Here is a 17681-nt window from a genome sequence, read left to right as displayed (position 1 = left end):
TGTCAACTTGTACCTTGAAAATGGTCCAAGGCTGCTTCCACTACGCTTCGAAGAAGAGAGTTTCAAAGCCTTATGATCCTCTGAGAAAGAAAACTAAATTATCTCAACTTTTTAAAATAGATGAAGATTCACTTTTAATTAGTGACTACTTAATTCTAGATCCTCAGACAAGAGGAAATAACTTCTTTACGTCCACCCAGTTGAAAGCCTTCTGTGTCTGTCCTGTTTCAATAATGTCCTCTCTCACTTTATTAGACTTCAGTTGTTACAAGCTTGTTTGACCAATTTTTAAGTTGTGTTTATGATATGTTGGGCTGGAAGCAAGTTGATACTTGTGACTGCTTCCAGCACATCCTATTTGATTTGATGCAAACTATGCATTTCACTGTGTGTTTCAATCTTCATGTCACAAATAAAGATACTCTTTAATCAATGATTTTTGCATTAGCAGACTTTGACCAGTAGCATAGTGTACAACTATCCCCCAGTTTTCTACAGTCTACTGCAAGGATTTGACTGAAGGGGCTAAGTGTCATATTTCCAAGCTTGCTGACACTACTAATCTTGGTGGGATTTTGAGTCTTGAAGAAAGAGCAAACTCTGAATGTAGGACATAAAAGTATAGAGGTCGGATTTAAATTGTCTACTTGCATTGCACTTGATAATTATTGCACTATATTTTACATTCTGCTTTTCCTCCCACTGTTTGCGTATAGAATGATTTGTCTGCAAGGCTTTTCACCATATCTCAGATTCAGGTTTATTACCACTGATATGTGTCTTAAAATATATTGTTTTGCAGCAACACTACAGTGCATGCATAAATTTACTATAAGTTACAATAATATATAGTACAAAAAGAGAGTACAAAGCTGGGTTTCAGAAATCTAACAGTGAAGGGGAAGACGCTGTTCCTAAAATATTGAGTGTGTGTTTTCAGGCTCCTGTTCCTCCTCTGTGATGGTAGAAATGAGAAGAGGGCATGTGCCACATGATAGATGCCACCTTCTTGAGGTATCATCTTTTGAAGATGTCCTCAATGGTGTGGAGGCTCGTTCCTGTGATGGAGTCTACAACCCTTGCAGCTTTTTCCGATCCTGTGCACAGGTGCCTCCGTACCAGATAGTGATGCAACTGTACATATGACAAGAATAAACCAATTCCATTAAATAGACTTCTTGAGTGAGTTGGAGAAAACATGGTTGATGGAATATATGGTGGGGTGGAAGGATGTGAGGTCATTCACTTGATAATGATGTTCTTGTATACCAGGATATGCTTTTACGCAAGTCACTGACAGCCAACATGTAGCAACGGCATCTAGGCAAATGGCACGTTAGCCCTCATTACAAGAGAATTTGAATGCAGACATAAGGAAATCTTATTGCATTTGTATTATGTCTTGGTGAGTCTGCATCTGGAATATTGCTCTGTTTTGATCTGCTTACCTACTTGCCATAAAGGAGTACAGTACTAGACTAGTTCCAGGAAAGGGATTGGTTTGTTGTATGAGAAGAAATTGAGTAGACTGTATTTTCTTCACTTCGGAAGGATGAGAGGAGATCTCATTGCAACATATTGCATTTACAGGGATGAATGCACAGAGGATATTTCTTGTGGATGAGTTAGGGACAGGGACACAGTTTCCAAATAAGGGTCTGAGATTTAGACAGCTATGAAAGGAGAAATTTCACGACTTGGAAGGTAGTCCTCTTCATTGGGGTATTCTGAAGGCTCACTGAAATAAAATAAAAGCTCAACATTTTAATGAAAGGTCTCTCCCGGAACATCAACTGTTAATTCCCCTCCATAGATGCTGTCTGATTTGCTGAGTTCCTCCAGCACTTTTTTTGTATTGCTTAATATTTCTAGCATCTGCAGAATCTCTTGTGTTTACAGAGATAGAAGATCAGCCTTAATCACAGACTGACTCAAAAGGCCAGCAGACTACACCTGTTTTTATTTTTTTTGTCTTGTATAAACTTTCACTGAACTGCATCTGATGCATAAATATTCTTAAGCGAAGAGAACATTATGTATTCACCCAGATGTAGTTTCATCAACACTTTTTATTTATTTAAATGATGCATAGCTTTTGTATTTTGTTTCCGTGGCAATAATTACTTCCAGTACCTGGATGCCAGTCTTTTGCACCTCCAGCTCTGCAATCTTTCACCATTTGGATTTTAATTTGTGTAGATTTTTCCTGCCAAAAATGGACAGTTTCACATTTTCCAATATTATACTCCACATTTGTGCCTATTTGATTAATCTACATGGCCTCCTTTTGTGTCCTTTTCATAACTTTGTGTTATTTAGCAACCATGGCTTCAGTCTCTTCATCAAGGTCATTTGTACAAGTTAAAAAAAAAGTTTGACCTTTGAGAATATGGGAGAATTGTTAAAGACAATCCATTTGATTGCAACTGAGCATTCAGATTTCCCTCCGCCATCAAGTTTCATGACACATGTCAATGACAATAAACCTGATTCTGAGTCTGAACTAATGATGTGAAACTGATAAACCTCAGAATGTTCTTGTTCTTTAACCGTGCCGATTGTCTGTTCTCTATCAGGAGATGGTGCTCATTGTAGTGCAGTTCTTTTAACATGTATCACAATATGTCCTATTGTTGGCTGAAGTCGAAATGAGATTTTGGGAGTGACACCTGATTACCTTGTCAACCAAATAAGTAACTTAGTAGATTTACTTCTAAATTTCATTGTAATCAAATTAGTCACCAAATGTCAAGTAATTTGTCCAGGATGCCTGTCATTACTTTGTAGTTTTTCATCAATGTGTGTTTGAAAAGGTATAAATTGGAAAACATTGAAAGCTCTGTAAAGATTCCAACTTGTGCATGTTGTTCCTGATATGTGAATAGATGAAAACTGCTAATCTATAACAAACTGTAGCTTTAAAACAAGATTTTTTAAAAAACCTTATTTTATCTATTTATTTATTTATTTATTGAGGTACAGTATAGCGCACTTCCAGCCTTTTGAAGTGCTCTGCCCAGCAATTCCCCGATTTAACCCTAGTCTAATTAGTTTACAATGATCAATTAACCTACCAACCTGTACGTCTTTGGACTGTGGAAGAAAACCAGAGCACCCAGAGGAAACCTGCCAGACACAAGGCGAATATGCAAACTCCTTACTGGCGGCAGCAGGAAATAAACCACGTTCCTTGTACTGTAAAACTGCCCAAATTTTCTTGGGATGTGGGCATATCCTACAATACCAGAATTAACTGCCCATTCAGCAACACGCACAAAATGTGTGTGTTGCTCAATGTCAGCAAGACGAAGGAATTGGTTGTTGACTTAAAAAGGAGTAGCAGACCACACGACCCAATTTACATTGGTGGTGCGCAAGTGGAACAGATCAAAAGCTTTAAGTTCCTCGGGGTCAATATCACAACCAAGCAGAGTCCACTGCCAAGAAGGCCCAGCAGTGCCTTTACTTCCTGAGAAAACTAAAGAAATTTGGCCTGTCCCCTAAAACCCTCACTAATTTTTATAGATGCACCATAAAAAGCATTCTTCTAGGGTGCATCACAACCTGGTATGGAAGTTGTCCTGTCCAAGCCCAGAAGAAGCTGCAGAAGATCGTGAACACAGCCCAGCACATCACACAAACCAATCTTCCGTCCTTGGACTCACTTTACACCGCATGCTGTCGGAGCAGTGCTGCCAGAATAATCAAGGACATGACCCACCCAGCCAACACACCTTTCATCCCTCTTCCCTCCGGGAGAAGGCTCAGGAGCTTGAGGACTCGTACGGCCAGATTTGGGAACAGCTTCTTTCCAACTGTGATAAGACTGCTGAACGGATCCTGACTCGGATCTAGGCCGTACCGTCCAAATATCTGGACCTGCCTCTCGGTTTTTTTGCATCACCTTACTTTCCATTTTTCTATTTTCTATTAATGATTTACAATTTAAATTTTTAATATTTACTGTCGATTTGTAATCCAGGGAGCAGGAAGCGCAAAATCAAATATCGCTGTGATGATTGTACATTCTAGTATCAATTGTTTGGCGACAATAAAGTATAAAGTATGTTAGCCGTTGCTGGAAATCCAAAGGGAGGTGATGGCCAGGTGAGAAGTGAAGGAGTAAAGGAGGAGCCAGAATGGGGAATGGGAAAAGAAAGGAGGGGAGGAAGAAAGATTTCCAGAAGTTGGAGAAGTCAATTTTCTTAACTTTTATAGTAATTTTTCATGTATGTGTGTTTGAAAAGGTTTTGTTGGAAAATATTATAGCTCCCTAAAGACCCCAGCTTCTAGGTGGTGTGTGTGTATGTGTGTGTGAGAGATACACGAAAAGGTGAAACTGGCTAAAACAGAACAAATTATAGTTTAAGGGGAGATTTTTTTAAACCTAGTCAATGTTTAGGATCTGTGTGTTGCATGGGAAGGTAGCACTTATTGCCCATGAGCAGGTTGTGGTGAGCACCTTGCCCTGCTGCAGCCTTTCTGTGGACAATACTCCAATACTGTTGTCAGGCAAGTCCCTGAAAGTTTTAAACTGGTTTAGTGGTGCTGCATCAGCCACCTCTTGCTCAGCACCAATAAAACTAATGAGCTGATTGTTGACTTCAGAAAGGGGAAGCAAGATAAACTGCTGCAGTCTACATTGGGGGACTGGCTGTGGAGAGAGCAGCTTTACATCCCTGTTCGTTAACATGTGCCAGTGTAGTGGCTGGCGTAATGCTTTACAGGGCCAGCCATCAGGGTTCAATTGCCGGTGCTATTTGTAAGGAGTTTGTACATTCCGGGTTTGCACATACTGGGTTTCCTCCAGGTGCTTCGTTTTCCTCCCACATTCTGAAGACGTACAGGTTGGTAAGTTGTGGGCAAACAGGAAAACTGATTATTATCTGAATGGTGGCCGATTAGGAGAAGGGGAGGTGCAACGAGACCTGGGTGTCATTGTATACCAGTCATTGAAAGTGGGCATGCAGGTACAGCAGACAGTGAAAAAGGTGAGTGGTATGCTGGCATTCATAGCAAGAGGATTCGAGTACAGGAGCAGGGAGGTACTATTGCAGTTGTACAAGGCCTTGGTGAGACCACACCTGGAGTATTGTGTGCAGTTTTGGTCCCTTAATCTGAGGAAAGATATTCTTGCCATAGAGAGGGTACAAAGAAGGTTCACCAGATTGATTCCTGGGATGGCAGGACTTTCATATGATGAATGACTGGATTGACTGGGCTTATACTTGTTGGAATTTAGAAGATTGAGGGGGTGGATCTTACTGAAACGTATAAAATCCTAAAGGGATTGGACAGGCTAGATGCAGGAAGATTGTTCCCGATGTTGGGGAAGTCCAGAACGAGGGGTCACAGTTTGAGGATAAAGGGGAAGCCTTTTAGGACCGAGATGAGGAAAAACTTCTTCACACAGAGAGTGGCGAATCTGTGGAATTCTCTGCCACAGGAAACAGTTGAGGCCAGTTCATTGGCTATATTTAAGAGGGAGTTAGATATGGTCCTTGTGACTAAAGGGATCGGGGGTATGGAGAGAAGGCAAGTATAGGGTTCTGAGCTGGATGATCAGCCATGACCGTACCATGAATGGCAGTGCAGGCTCGAAGGGCCGAATGACCTACTTCTGCACCTATTTTCTATGTTTCCATGTTTCGTTTCTACATTTCTATTCTATGTTGACAGCAGAAGCATGGTAACACTTGTGGGCCACCTAGTCCGATGCTTGTTGATTTGATGCAAACGACGTGTTTCACTTTGTTTCGATATACAGTACATGTGACAAATAAAGCTAATCTTTAAATATATGGATGACCTGTCCTGGGTCCAGCTCACAGATGCAATTGCTAGGAGGGCTCGCCAGCGGCCTCAATGACTACAGACCGGTGGCATTGACCTCCCACATCATGAAGACCCTGGAGAGACTTGTTCTGGAGCTACTCCGGCCTATGGTCAGGCCACACTTAGATCCCCTCCAGTTCGCCTACCAGCCCCAACTAGGAGTTGAGGTTGCCATCGTCTACCTGCTGAACTGTGTCTACGCCCACCTGGACAAGCCAGCGAGCGCTGTGAGGGTCATGTTTTTTGACTTCTCCAGTGCGTTCAACATCATCCACCCTGCTGTGCTGGGGGAGAAGCTGACAGCGATGCAGGTGGATGCTCCCCTGGTGTCATGGATTCTTGATTACCTGACTGGCAGACCATAGTACGTGTGCTTGCAACACTGTGTGTCCGACAGAGTGATCAGCAGCACTGGGGCTCCACAGGGGACTGTCTTGTCTCCCTTTCTCTTCACCATTTACACCTCGGACTTCAACTACTGCACAGAGTCTTGTCATCTTCAGAAGTTTTCGGATAACTGCCACAGTTGGATGCATCAGCAAGGGAGATGAGGTTGAGTACAGGGCTACGGTAGGAAACTTTGTCACATGGTGTGAGCAGAATTATCTGCAGCTTAATGTGAAAAAGGCTAAGGAGCTGGTGGTAGACCTGAGGACAGCTAAGGTACCGGTGACCCCTGTTTCCATCCAAGGGGTCAGTGTGGACATGGTGGAGGATTACAAATACCTGGGGATACGAATTGACAATAAACTGGACTGGTCAAAGAACACTGAGGCTGTCTACAAGAAGGGTCAGAGCCGTCTCTATTTCCTGAGGAGACTGAGGTCCTTTAACATCTGCCGGACGATGCTGAGGATGTTCTACGAGTCTGTGGTGGCCAGTGCTATCATGTTTGCTGTTGTGTGCTGGGGCAGCGGGCTGAGGGTAGCAGACACCAACAGAATCAACAAACTTATTCGTAAGGCCAGTGATGTTGTGGGGATGGATCTGGACTCTCTCACAGTGGTGTCTGAAAAGAGGATGCTGTCCAAGTTGCATGCCATCTTGGACAATGTCTCCCATCCACTACATAATGTACTGGGTGGGCACAGGAGTACATTCAGCCAGAGACTCATTCCACCGAGATGCAACACAGAGCGTCATAGGAAGTCATTCCTGCCTGTGGCCATCAAACTTTACAACTCCTCCCTTGGAGGGTCAGACACCCTGAACCGATAGGCTGGTCCTGGACTTATTTCATAATTTACTGGCATAATTTACATATTACTATTTAACTATTTATGGTTCTATTACTATATTATTTATGGTGCAACTGTAACGAAAACTAATTTCCCCCGGGATCAATAAAGTATGGCTATGACTATGGCTATAAGGTTAAGGCGGTTCGACTTATCACCTAACACACAAACTAACTTCTGTAGTTAGTTCTATCCTTGGTAGCTTTTTGAGTTTTGTTGGATCTCCACTCATTTGTAGAAATGGAAAGCTTTCCATGATGACTTGTGCGTTGAAGGGTTGATAGGAAAAATTAGGGAGAACCTGCTCACCATTCAATACAGAGTGTCTGATGTGCTCTTGTAGCCACAGTATTTATATGGGTGTTCCTGATACAATTCCATTTTTGGCATTCCCTTAGATGTGAATATGGGGAATTCTGATGTCAATACCATTAGAGTTGAGGGAGATTACACATGCTTGTTGGAGATGGCCTTTATGTTGCACTTCGGTTGGTGCCACAGAGGTTGCTGGTCACCATTAACCCCTGCTGCATGTCAAAGTGTTGGTACATGCAAGCATGGGCAGCTTCATTTACTGAGGAGTTGCCAATGGAATTTAACACTGCAATTTTTCTTTCTTACCTGTTGCTTAAAGGAAGGTTGCTAATGAAGTAAGCAAGCCTTAGTCACTACCCTGGGGAAATCCAGTAAGATCCAGAGTTAGAATCCATTTCTAGAAACCACACAACTCTTTGTGTGACCTGTGGAACGTTTTCACTTTGATGCCCAGTTAGACAATTTGGATACTTTTTTTTTTGTTTGTACTTTGCAACATTCATTATTGTATCTATCATAGAAGAGTTTGACTTGAGGCATGGCTAGTTCTGGAGCACAGATCTTTGGGAATTAAGCTGGTGTATTCAAAGTTCAAAGTAAATTTATCATCCAAGTACATATATGTCACCACATACTATCTTGAGATTCATGCTCTTGCAGGCATTCACATTAGAACAAAGAAATACAATGGAATCAGTGAAAAACTACACATAAAGACTGACAAACAACCAATGTGCAAAAGAACACACTGAGCAAATGCAAAAAAAACAATAATAAATGCATCATGTAGAGAGCATCAGTTGTAGAAGCCATGGGCATGAGTCTCTCGGTTGTGGAGTCAGTTCAGAGTTAGGGTGAGTGAAGTTTCAGAAGCCAGACAGTTGAAGGTTATAATTTTCCTGAACCTGTTGTTGGACGCAAGGCTTGTGTACCTCCTTCCTAATTATAGCAGTGAAAAGACAGCGTGGTCTGGATGGAGGGGGTCCTTAATGATGGATGCTGCTTTCTTGTGGCAGCACTCCTTGTAGATGTGCTCGGTGGTGGGGACGGCTCTGCCTATGATGGACTGGGCTGTATCCACTATTTTATTGTTGGGTTCCATAACCTTTGCAGTAAACCGTGATCTCAGCCTTTTTTTAAATTCTATTAGGAGTGACTCAAATTGGCTGAAGGCTGGCTTACATAATGGTGGAGATCTCAGGGGGAAAATATGATGGGTTATTCACATGGAACTTTTGGCTGAATGCACAGTACTTCAGCCTAGCTATAGGTCCCTTCATCATTGAGAATGAGGATGTCCTTAGAATCTCCTCATCCTGTTAGCTGTTTAATTACCACTTAGGCCAGGTATGGCAGGATTGCGGAGCTCTGTGTATTTGAATGCTGGTTTTGCTGTGTAGCATACACATGTAGTTTTTTTTGTTGTAAAAGACTCAGTTTTTATTATATGTTACTTCAAACTGTTGTTACATTGCTCTTGAAATCCCTTTTACATTGCTTTAGAAAATTCATCTACACTGGTTGTTTTTATTCAATCTCCAAATGATAGAAATTTGCTGCACATTTATATTGTATTAACGCAAGACTCAGTTGTATAAAGCGTACACCACTGAAGGCGCAAACAACTGAAAATCTGCAGATGCTGCAAATCTGTGCAACACACAAAATGCTGGAGGAACTCAGCAGGACTGGAAAGCAAAAGCGAGAGAGTAGATTTAAAAGGTGGTGGGAGGGAAGAGAGGAACACAAGGTGATAGTTGAAACCTGGAGGGGGAAGGATGAAGTAAAGAACTGGGAAGTTGATTGCTGAAAGAGACAGAAGGCCATGGAAGAAAGAAAAGGGGGAAGGAGCACCAGAGGAAGGTGATGGGTAGGCAAGGAGATAAGGTGAGAGAGGGAAAAGGGGATAGGAAATGGTAAAGGGGGTGGGGCGCTACCAGAAGTTTGAGAAATCGATGTTCATGCCATCAGGTTGGAGGTTACCCAAACAGAATATAAGGTGTTGTTCCTCCAACCTATGTGGCCTCATCGCAACAGTGGAGGAGGCCTTGGATGGACATATGAGAATGGGAAGTGGAAATAAAATGCGTGGCCACTGGGAGATCCTGCTTTCTCTGGTGGATGGAGCATAGGTGCTTGGCAAAGTGGTCTCCCAATCTACGTTGGGTCCTATCAATATACAGAAGGCCACACCGGGAGCACTGAACACAGTATATTGAAGGCGCAGTGTTTTGGGAGTTGCCTTCACTACAAGGACAACAGTGAAGATGCAAGAACTTGCACCCACCCATATGGGCAGATATTTTTACATCTGCTCTGTTAGGGAATGTGAAAAAAATTGATAGTATTATTTTGAGACAGTTTTTGCTATATCCTGACTAAAATCATCTTCTCAGTTGGCATCACAAAAATGAATAATCTGGACATTATTAAATTGCTGTGAGGGATCATTTTGTGCACAAATTGGCTGCCAAGTTTCCTATATTGGAATGATAACTACTGTTTGGAACACTGTATGAAGGTTAGATGAGACTATGGAAGATGCAGTGGGATTGTAAATTGTGTATTTGAGCTGAATCTGTAGACTTGCCCTGATCAGCTTGTAAGGTCATATAATTGGAATCATACACAAATCTCAATTCTAGAAATTATATATTAAAAATAAACATGGGCAGCAAACCAATCCTATTGAAAATTTGAATCTTAAGAGAGCAAATCATATGCTGGAAATCTTGAGTAGCTGACACAAAATGCTGCTGGAATGGTCATATAGCAGTTACGCCAGTGACCCGGGTTCGATTCCTGTCTCTGACTTTAAGGAGATTGTACATTCTTCTCGTGACTGCTTGGATTTTTTCTGGGTACTCCGATTTCCTCCCAAGTTTGAAAGATGTACAAGTTAGCAGGTTAATTGGTCATATGGGTGTAATTAGGCAGTGTCTAATCACCTGTGACTGTGCTGCATCTCCAAATAAAAATAAGTAAACTCAGCCTGTCAGGCAGTATCTATGAAGAAGAAGGAACGATAGACATTTTGGGAAGGATTTGGTTTATTTGCTGACAAAGGGGCTTTTATTTGTGTGTGCTTGAGCTGTTTGCTTTACTTGTAGTAAATGGAGGCAGTAATTTGGTACCTTGAGAATCTGGAGTTGTCTGTATTATGTTATCAACTGACACAAGGCTTGGGATGTATTGGCAGAAAGAAGAGTATGTGCTTCCCATTATATTAGTGCAGAACCTGTACAAAGTGTGGACTTAAATTTGACTTCTGGTGTATGCATCTTGCTTAGACTGCTGGCTTTGTGCTTAATACTACATGTAAAGAAGGTGGTATTGCAATGTTCCGTGGAGAGCAAAGGGCATGACAAGGCATAGAAGGCAGCATGGTCATCCACTGCAACCAAGGTAGACCCCAGAACCAGATCTCTCAGATCGAGCGAGTGGAACTGCCCCTGTGCAACGGCTTTCCCACTTTAAAAACTCTCCCGCACAGATATCCTGTCATGGACAATCCCCATGATATTGGGAGTAAGTGAACTGTAGTTTATTTTCACTTGCTTGATAGATTCACTCTACCTCATACTAAATGAAGAGAATTGATATGGTTGGGGGGTGGGGGGAGGTGTTTCATTCTATAAGCCATAATACTATACAAGAATTGTAATGTCCACCCTGGACACAGTTCACATTGAGAGGTAGTAAGGAAAAAAAGTGAGCAAAAAAGGATTCTGTTTTTCCTCAGCTGGTAGTGCAAGTATGGAGACTAAAGAGCTCCTTGGCTTTTCTATTTGCAGGTATTTCTGGCTGATGTTAAATGCTATTTTCATACATGGTGCAGTATTGAGCTAAAAAATAAATTCCATTTAAAGTGTGTTCAAATTAGATTTAAATTAAAATAAAGGTTTTTAAATGTTTTGATGGTACTAATAAATATCTAGTTAGCATTATTGAATGACTAATAGTGATGATTTTGTACTTAGCAAATAATGAATGTTAACAAAAGAGGAATATTGAAGAATTTTTCACATTAATAAGTTGAAATGGAAGAGTGCTTCCCCCTTTTTCCTCCCTCTATCCTCAAGTCCAAACAGAGAATTCTGGTCATAAAGTAGGGAAGAAGAATCAAAAAATTAGATGGCATGACCCAGTATCACTGGTGCATGGGACATAGTTCCCCCATGCTGAAGGTTCATCATGATCAAATGCCGTGATCATTCCACATCCATGACATAGTTTATTATCGACAATGCAAATTACAGCAATAAAAAAAAACAAGTTTTAAAGTTGCTTTACAGGAAGCAAGCTGTGACCCACATTCCAGTTTGATTTGGTGTATGAAATATTTCCAACTATAGTTCTTCAAAATCCTACCTAATTGCCTGACTTGCCTGTCAGATACAGAGTCAGCACATTTCTGGCACAAGTGTTGTTTCCCTTTCTTCAGCATAATGATTAAAATATTCTGCATGAGTTTTAACCAATATCCTCTTTAAATGGAGCTGAGTGGGATAGTGAAGGTGGACTTCTGCACTCAGTGGCTACTTTATTCATTACACCTATACATCTGCATGTTCAAGATGGTGCTGGTGATATATGGTGTTGTTTTGTGGCAGCTAACAAAACTACTGACTATTCTACTGATTAGATTTATTCTGGACTTCAATTGCTGCAATCTGAAGCCAGTAATTCCCCTTTGGGAGATGTGCCTTTGAACTGGTTGAGCAATTTGGTGTTTTTTGTGGTATCATGAAGTCATAGAACACTACAGTACAGAAACAGGGCCTTTGGCCCATCTATTCTGTGCCAAACCATTGGTCTCCTTCGTCCCATCGACCTGCACCTGGGCCATAGTCCTCCATACTCCTTCCATCGATGTACCTATTAGAATACCTGTATTGATGAGTGTCCATTTCGGCGTATTCGGAAGGATTTGCTGAACTGGACTCTCAAGATTCAGGTATGACCAAAGCTGCGGCAGCCACAGCTGTCCTGGCATGAGAGCAAAAAAAATGAAACTATGTTTCGCAAACAACAGGAATTCTGCAGGTGCTGGAAATTCAACCAACACACATCAATTCGTCAATTCAAGCGCCGAGCCAGATTAAAGGTTAAGCCGTAGAAGCTGAGGGTGGAGGATGAACCGGTGTTCAGCTCACTTCTCCATGTCAACCAAGATCCCCACCTGAGCCTGTCCCATCTGCCTGGGTTTGCCCCATTTCACTCTTTTCTAGCTGCTACCATTGGGTGGGTGGTGCAGGTGTGTTGGGTCCCATGCCACCAGGCTGAAGAGTACCAGCCTCAGTGCTGAGCTGATTCAAGCTGACAGGAAGGGGACAGTAAATCAAATAACTACATGTAACAGCAGTGGTGTGCAGAAGAGCGTCTACCAATAAAGGGCCACTGAATGCATTTTAATGTTCTGTGACGATATTTTCTACCCTGAGACAGGAAGTAGTGAATTCAGTTTGGGATGCTGGCTAACATATCTATGAAAATGTTCATCTCAAAGGCAAATGGCTTCTTCACTATGTGTACTTAAATTTGGCACTCCATTTCCCATTCTGTAACAATGCCCACCTCCCAAATGGCTCTGAGCACATGTAATACAGTGCACTATATTAACATTTTATTATTCCAATTTTTCGATATATTAATTGGATAATTGTCTACTTTTGTTCAAGTTTACATAATTCAAAATACATGTGAAGTATATAGCACAGTAAACAACTCGCTGTATGAAAATGCAGTAACCCAGTACTTGCAAGCATTGAATGTTTAAGGTGATTTTAAAAACTGAATTTCAATTGGCAATGATTTACAAATTAACAATACACAAGTTTTTCCTCAGATGTATTTTTAGGGGCATTTAAAATTCATTTAAAAGTTGAATCTTATTAAGATTTGGTGTTAAAACTATACATAGTGTGACGAGGAGTTGTTATAATTGTGAATCTGGTGAAATTGCTGTATTCCTATGTTACACAAGTAAATTGTACAGATGAAGTTGTTTCCACAGAAAAGCAAATGGGATCACTCAATGGCATGATTATCTTTCTGAAATTCATACAATTAAATGACATTAGGTTGTTTATGACAGCCAGTGATTGTTTAAACCACATCCAAACAGGAGAAATGCATTCCTCAGACAAAGTGACGATCGTGTATTTCAGCAGCTTCACTTACAGTCTCTGGAAGTCTTAAAGTACTTTTCTGTCACCAAATGCTTTTTTTACTCTGCAGTCACTATTGTAGGATGTTCTGCAGCCACCAATGAGATAAATAACTAGAAGGTCGATCTTGGCACTTCTGATTTCAGCCTGAGAATTGCCTTGGACACCAGGACAATTTGCCCTACTCTTCAAATGAGTACCATGGGATCACTCACATTTTAGGGGTTAGCTGTTTAACTAGCTTAAGTTGAGGGTACTAATATATGGAGATCAGAAGTAGAATTGTCTTAAATTTATAATTTCCAAAGAATATCCTTGTGCCTCTTTTATAAAGAAATTAAAATGTGCTGTACTTTTGCATTGTCAGGAGCTGTCTCAAGGTGATCTTGTGGATAGTTCACTGATGGGTTGAGTAAACTGGCGTGCTTGACTGAAAATGTTTGGGTTTAAATTAGTGTGAATTTAAATGTTTCAAATCAGTGGGGTAGAAAAGCAGGACAAAATGTGATACCTCATCATTAATTTTATTATATTACTGCCCTTGCAAGAATCCAAGGTGCTTTTGGAGTTGCAGGTATAGAAAAGCTTGGAAGACTGGCTGCTGAATTTGGCACCTTTGAAAGTCAAGAGATCTGGGACTTAGCAGTGGGTGGTACAAAACGTTGTTGCTGCATAGCCAGTTACTTTGCCTGGGTTTGCCTGCCCCAGATGCCCAATTCGAGACAAAACTAGAAATAGAGATAAAGCAGTGATTAAAACAGCCAACGTGAAATTTTCAGATAGTCGTCTAGATGTTTACCTTGCCCATGTCCCATTCTTTGAATCTGAATGACTTGTGGCATCAGCAATACCTATACTGAATACTTACCTCAACACAAGAACTGAACCAAAAGTAAAACAGGCCTATACATTGTAAGAAAGGCTGTTATGTTTAGAAGATTGAAAATGTACCCATCTGGAAAAGTTCAGATGGTATCTGGAGTTCCTGCAGTTCATGACAAAAGTGCAATACCTTCAATGGTTTACCTCTTCATGAATACTACCTAACTGGCAAATCACAGGTAGAAGAACTTGGGAGCAAAAATTTTCACTGAAGACCAGCAGGAAAACTGAGACATTGCCATCTTTTCAAAAAAACTTATTGCTAAGAATTATTGTAAAGTAAAAAATTGAGTAAATTTATTATCAACATAATAAAATAGCCCAGTGGCCACTTTATTAAGTTCATCTGTAAACCTACTTGTTAATGCAAATCTCTAATCAGCCAACCACGTGGCAGCAACTCGATGCATAAAAGCATGCAGACAAGGTCAAGAGGGTCAGTTGTTGTTCAAATCAAACATCAGAATAGGAAAGAAATGTGATTGAAGTGACTTTGTCTGAAGAATGATTGTTGGTGCCAGACAGGGTGGTTTGAGTACCTATCTCAGAAACTGCTGATCTCCTGGGATCTTCACACATGAGTTTACAGAGAATGGTGCAAAAAGCAAAAAAAAAATCCAGGTTGTGGCAGCTCTTTTGTCAAAAACGGCTTGTTAATGAGAGTGGTCAGAGGAGAATGGCCAAACTGGTTCAAGCTGACAGGAAGGCTACAGTAACTCAAATAATCATGCCTTAGAACAGTGGTGTGCAGAAGAGCACCTCTGAACGCACATGTTGAACCTTGAAGTGGATGGGCTACGGCAGCAGAAGAACTGACAAGGTTCCACTCCTATACCTAATAAAGTGGCCACTGAGTGTATGTCACCATTACTACCTTGAAATTCATTTTCTAGCAGGCATTTGCAGAAAGTAGAGAAATGCAATAGAATCGATGAATAAGTATACATAAATAAAGACTAACAAACAATCAATGTGCAAAGCCTGATTTAAAAGCTGACTGCGACAGCTGCGCAAGGTAATGAGTTGTTTTGATTGTTACTGCTACGACTTCTGCTGCTGAAGTTTGTACTTGTTTTGTGTTCCAATGTGTAATCGTGTTGCAGCGTAAAGTGTTTTGCACTTTCACCTACAGGAACTAGGACTTGAATACTTTCAGTTCTTTCAGTGCTCTGTCAAGATGAATGGGAAGCAGGCACTCCCAAGTTACGGTGGAACTGCTGGCAGTCTGCCATCCCCAGCAGCCTCAGATTATGTTCTCAACACATTGCAAGCAGGAAGTGCTCTTGTGCAGTATGTGGATGTAATAGTTCTGTTTACTGAAAGCTAACCAGACCAAAGGTAGTGAAAATATGCTTTTGTTTCCTTTTACAGGCAATCGATGAACCTCCCTATCTAACAGTTGGTACTGATGTGAGTGCTAAATACAGAGGGGCATTCTGTGAAGCCAAGATCAAGACAGCAAAAAGGCTTGTCAAAGTAAAGGTATGTAACTCATGGGTAACAATGAAAATTTTGGTTCCAACTTTTGTTTCCTGATTTAAAATTCTCTTCTTCACTCCACTAACCCCAATACTGGTGTCCAGTTAAAATATAGTGCGAGAGATTGTAAGCATTAGTATTGGATTAAGATACTCAAGTACTGTAAATGTTCTTTATCCTCCACTGTATCTTTAATTGTGAAATGCGGAAGTTTGCCAGGGTTCACTAAAAATGCTCTGTGTTGTCTCGCCTTACCTGTATGTAACCTGCAGAAGACATATTAAAGTCCATATTGCCTCCTTTGGTTGACAAATTTAACCAATTTATAGAATAATCCTAAGTGGTGCGGATTGTTCAACTATTCAAGCTGTGGCTTCAAAACCTAGCTATATTTTTGAGGTCACTATTTTAATCACTTGTAGTTAAGCAATTATGATTGTCCTAGTAAACTAAAATGGTATTAGGTCATGGAAGTCTTTTTATATTGAGAGGCTGGTACAATATCAGTCTTTAACTGCTTGGGAGAATGTCATCAGAAGACAGTGATTTATCACTGGAAGTACTTTATATGAAAATTAGTGGTTCAGTTGCATTTGTAGTCTGGAAAGTCTGGTCTGTAGTCTGATTTGAGCATATTTGGTTATCTGGAACATTGATCTCTCAGTCACACCTGTCAGTGCTGTCACTATCCTGTCCTCTTGCTTTCCCACTTGAGTTACTGAGTAAAATGTGAATCAGCAAAGCTGTAGTTTCTTAGGTAACAGAAAGAGTTAGAAGTTGAAATCAAGGTTTGAGAAATCAATCAAACTTGCACAATTGCTGACGAGTGGTACTTTACAGCAACAGTAGCGTAGTAGTTTGCTTGATGTTATTAAAGCTCAGGGCATCAGAGTTCAATTCCAGTGCCACCTGTAAAGAGCTTGTATGTTCTCGGCAGGACCACGAGGGTTTCCTCTGGGTGCTCTGGCTTCTTTCCACAGTCCAAAGATGTATCAGGTAGATAATCGGTCATTGTAAATTGACCCATGATTAGGTTAGAGTGAAACTGGGGTTGTTGGGAGTAGCTGAGTGGTGCGGGCCAAAGGCAGATTCCATGCTGTATCACTAAATAAATAATTAAAATTAAAATTTCCAGTATCTGCAGAATCTCTTGCATTTATTGTCATCATAGAGTTGTATGATACAGATACAAGCCCTACAGCCACCATGTCAATGCCAACCATCATACCCATCTATACTAATACCACTTGCCTGCATTAATTCCATGTGCCTCTGTACCCTGCATGCTCAAGTATCTGTCCAGATGCCTCCTAAATGGTTTTCCTCTAGCACCTCATTCCAGATACACACCAAACCTCCTCCCTCTGACCTTGAACATAACTTTAGCCTTCTCTGCCACGTGAAACAGACCCTGGCTACCTATCCTATTTGTGCCTCTCATAATTTCATAGAACTCTCACGTGGCCATAGCCACCTTTACTGGCACAAAAAGTGACTGTAATCTGCTAAATGTCGAATAACTGAAAATATTTTTTAAAATATAAGACAGAGTAAGACAATGTTTCTTGCATTGTTTCTCTATCTTACCTGCTGTGCACTTCCAGCATTTTCCAGAGAAACAGATGTAGTATTTAAGATCAAAAATTCTCTATCCAAACTGACTAGTGCATAACTTAGCACAGGAAAGGTACCACCGATTCTTGTTGCTGCAAAATTCTCCCAAATCCACTGGCAGCAGAAGCAAATGAATGTCTTTATCTTG

General features: G+C 40.9%; 1 protein-coding gene across 2 annotated transcripts in view; it reads left to right on the top strand.

The window, feature by feature from the left end:
- The window catches only part of arid4b (AT-rich interaction domain 4B), a 154971-nt gene that overhangs the window by 8549 nt on the left and 128741 nt on the right, over window positions 1-17681 (top strand). For both annotated transcript variants that reach the window (XM_072251029.1, XM_072251028.1), the window contains exon 3: window positions 15812-15922. In XM_072251029.1, the coding sequence (XP_072107130.1) occupies window positions 15812-15922 (111 nt within the window). The remainder of the gene's footprint in view (window positions 1-15811; window positions 15923-17681) is intronic.

This window comes from Mobula birostris, chromosome 2 (assembly GCF_030028105.1).
Source record: "Mobula birostris isolate sMobBir1 chromosome 2, sMobBir1.hap1, whole genome shotgun sequence".
Taxonomy (NCBI): Eukaryota; Metazoa; Chordata; class Chondrichthyes; order Myliobatiformes; family Myliobatidae; genus Mobula; species Mobula birostris.
Note: the sequence above shows the minus strand (reverse complement) of the source record. Positions and strands in the feature narration are given on the sequence as shown.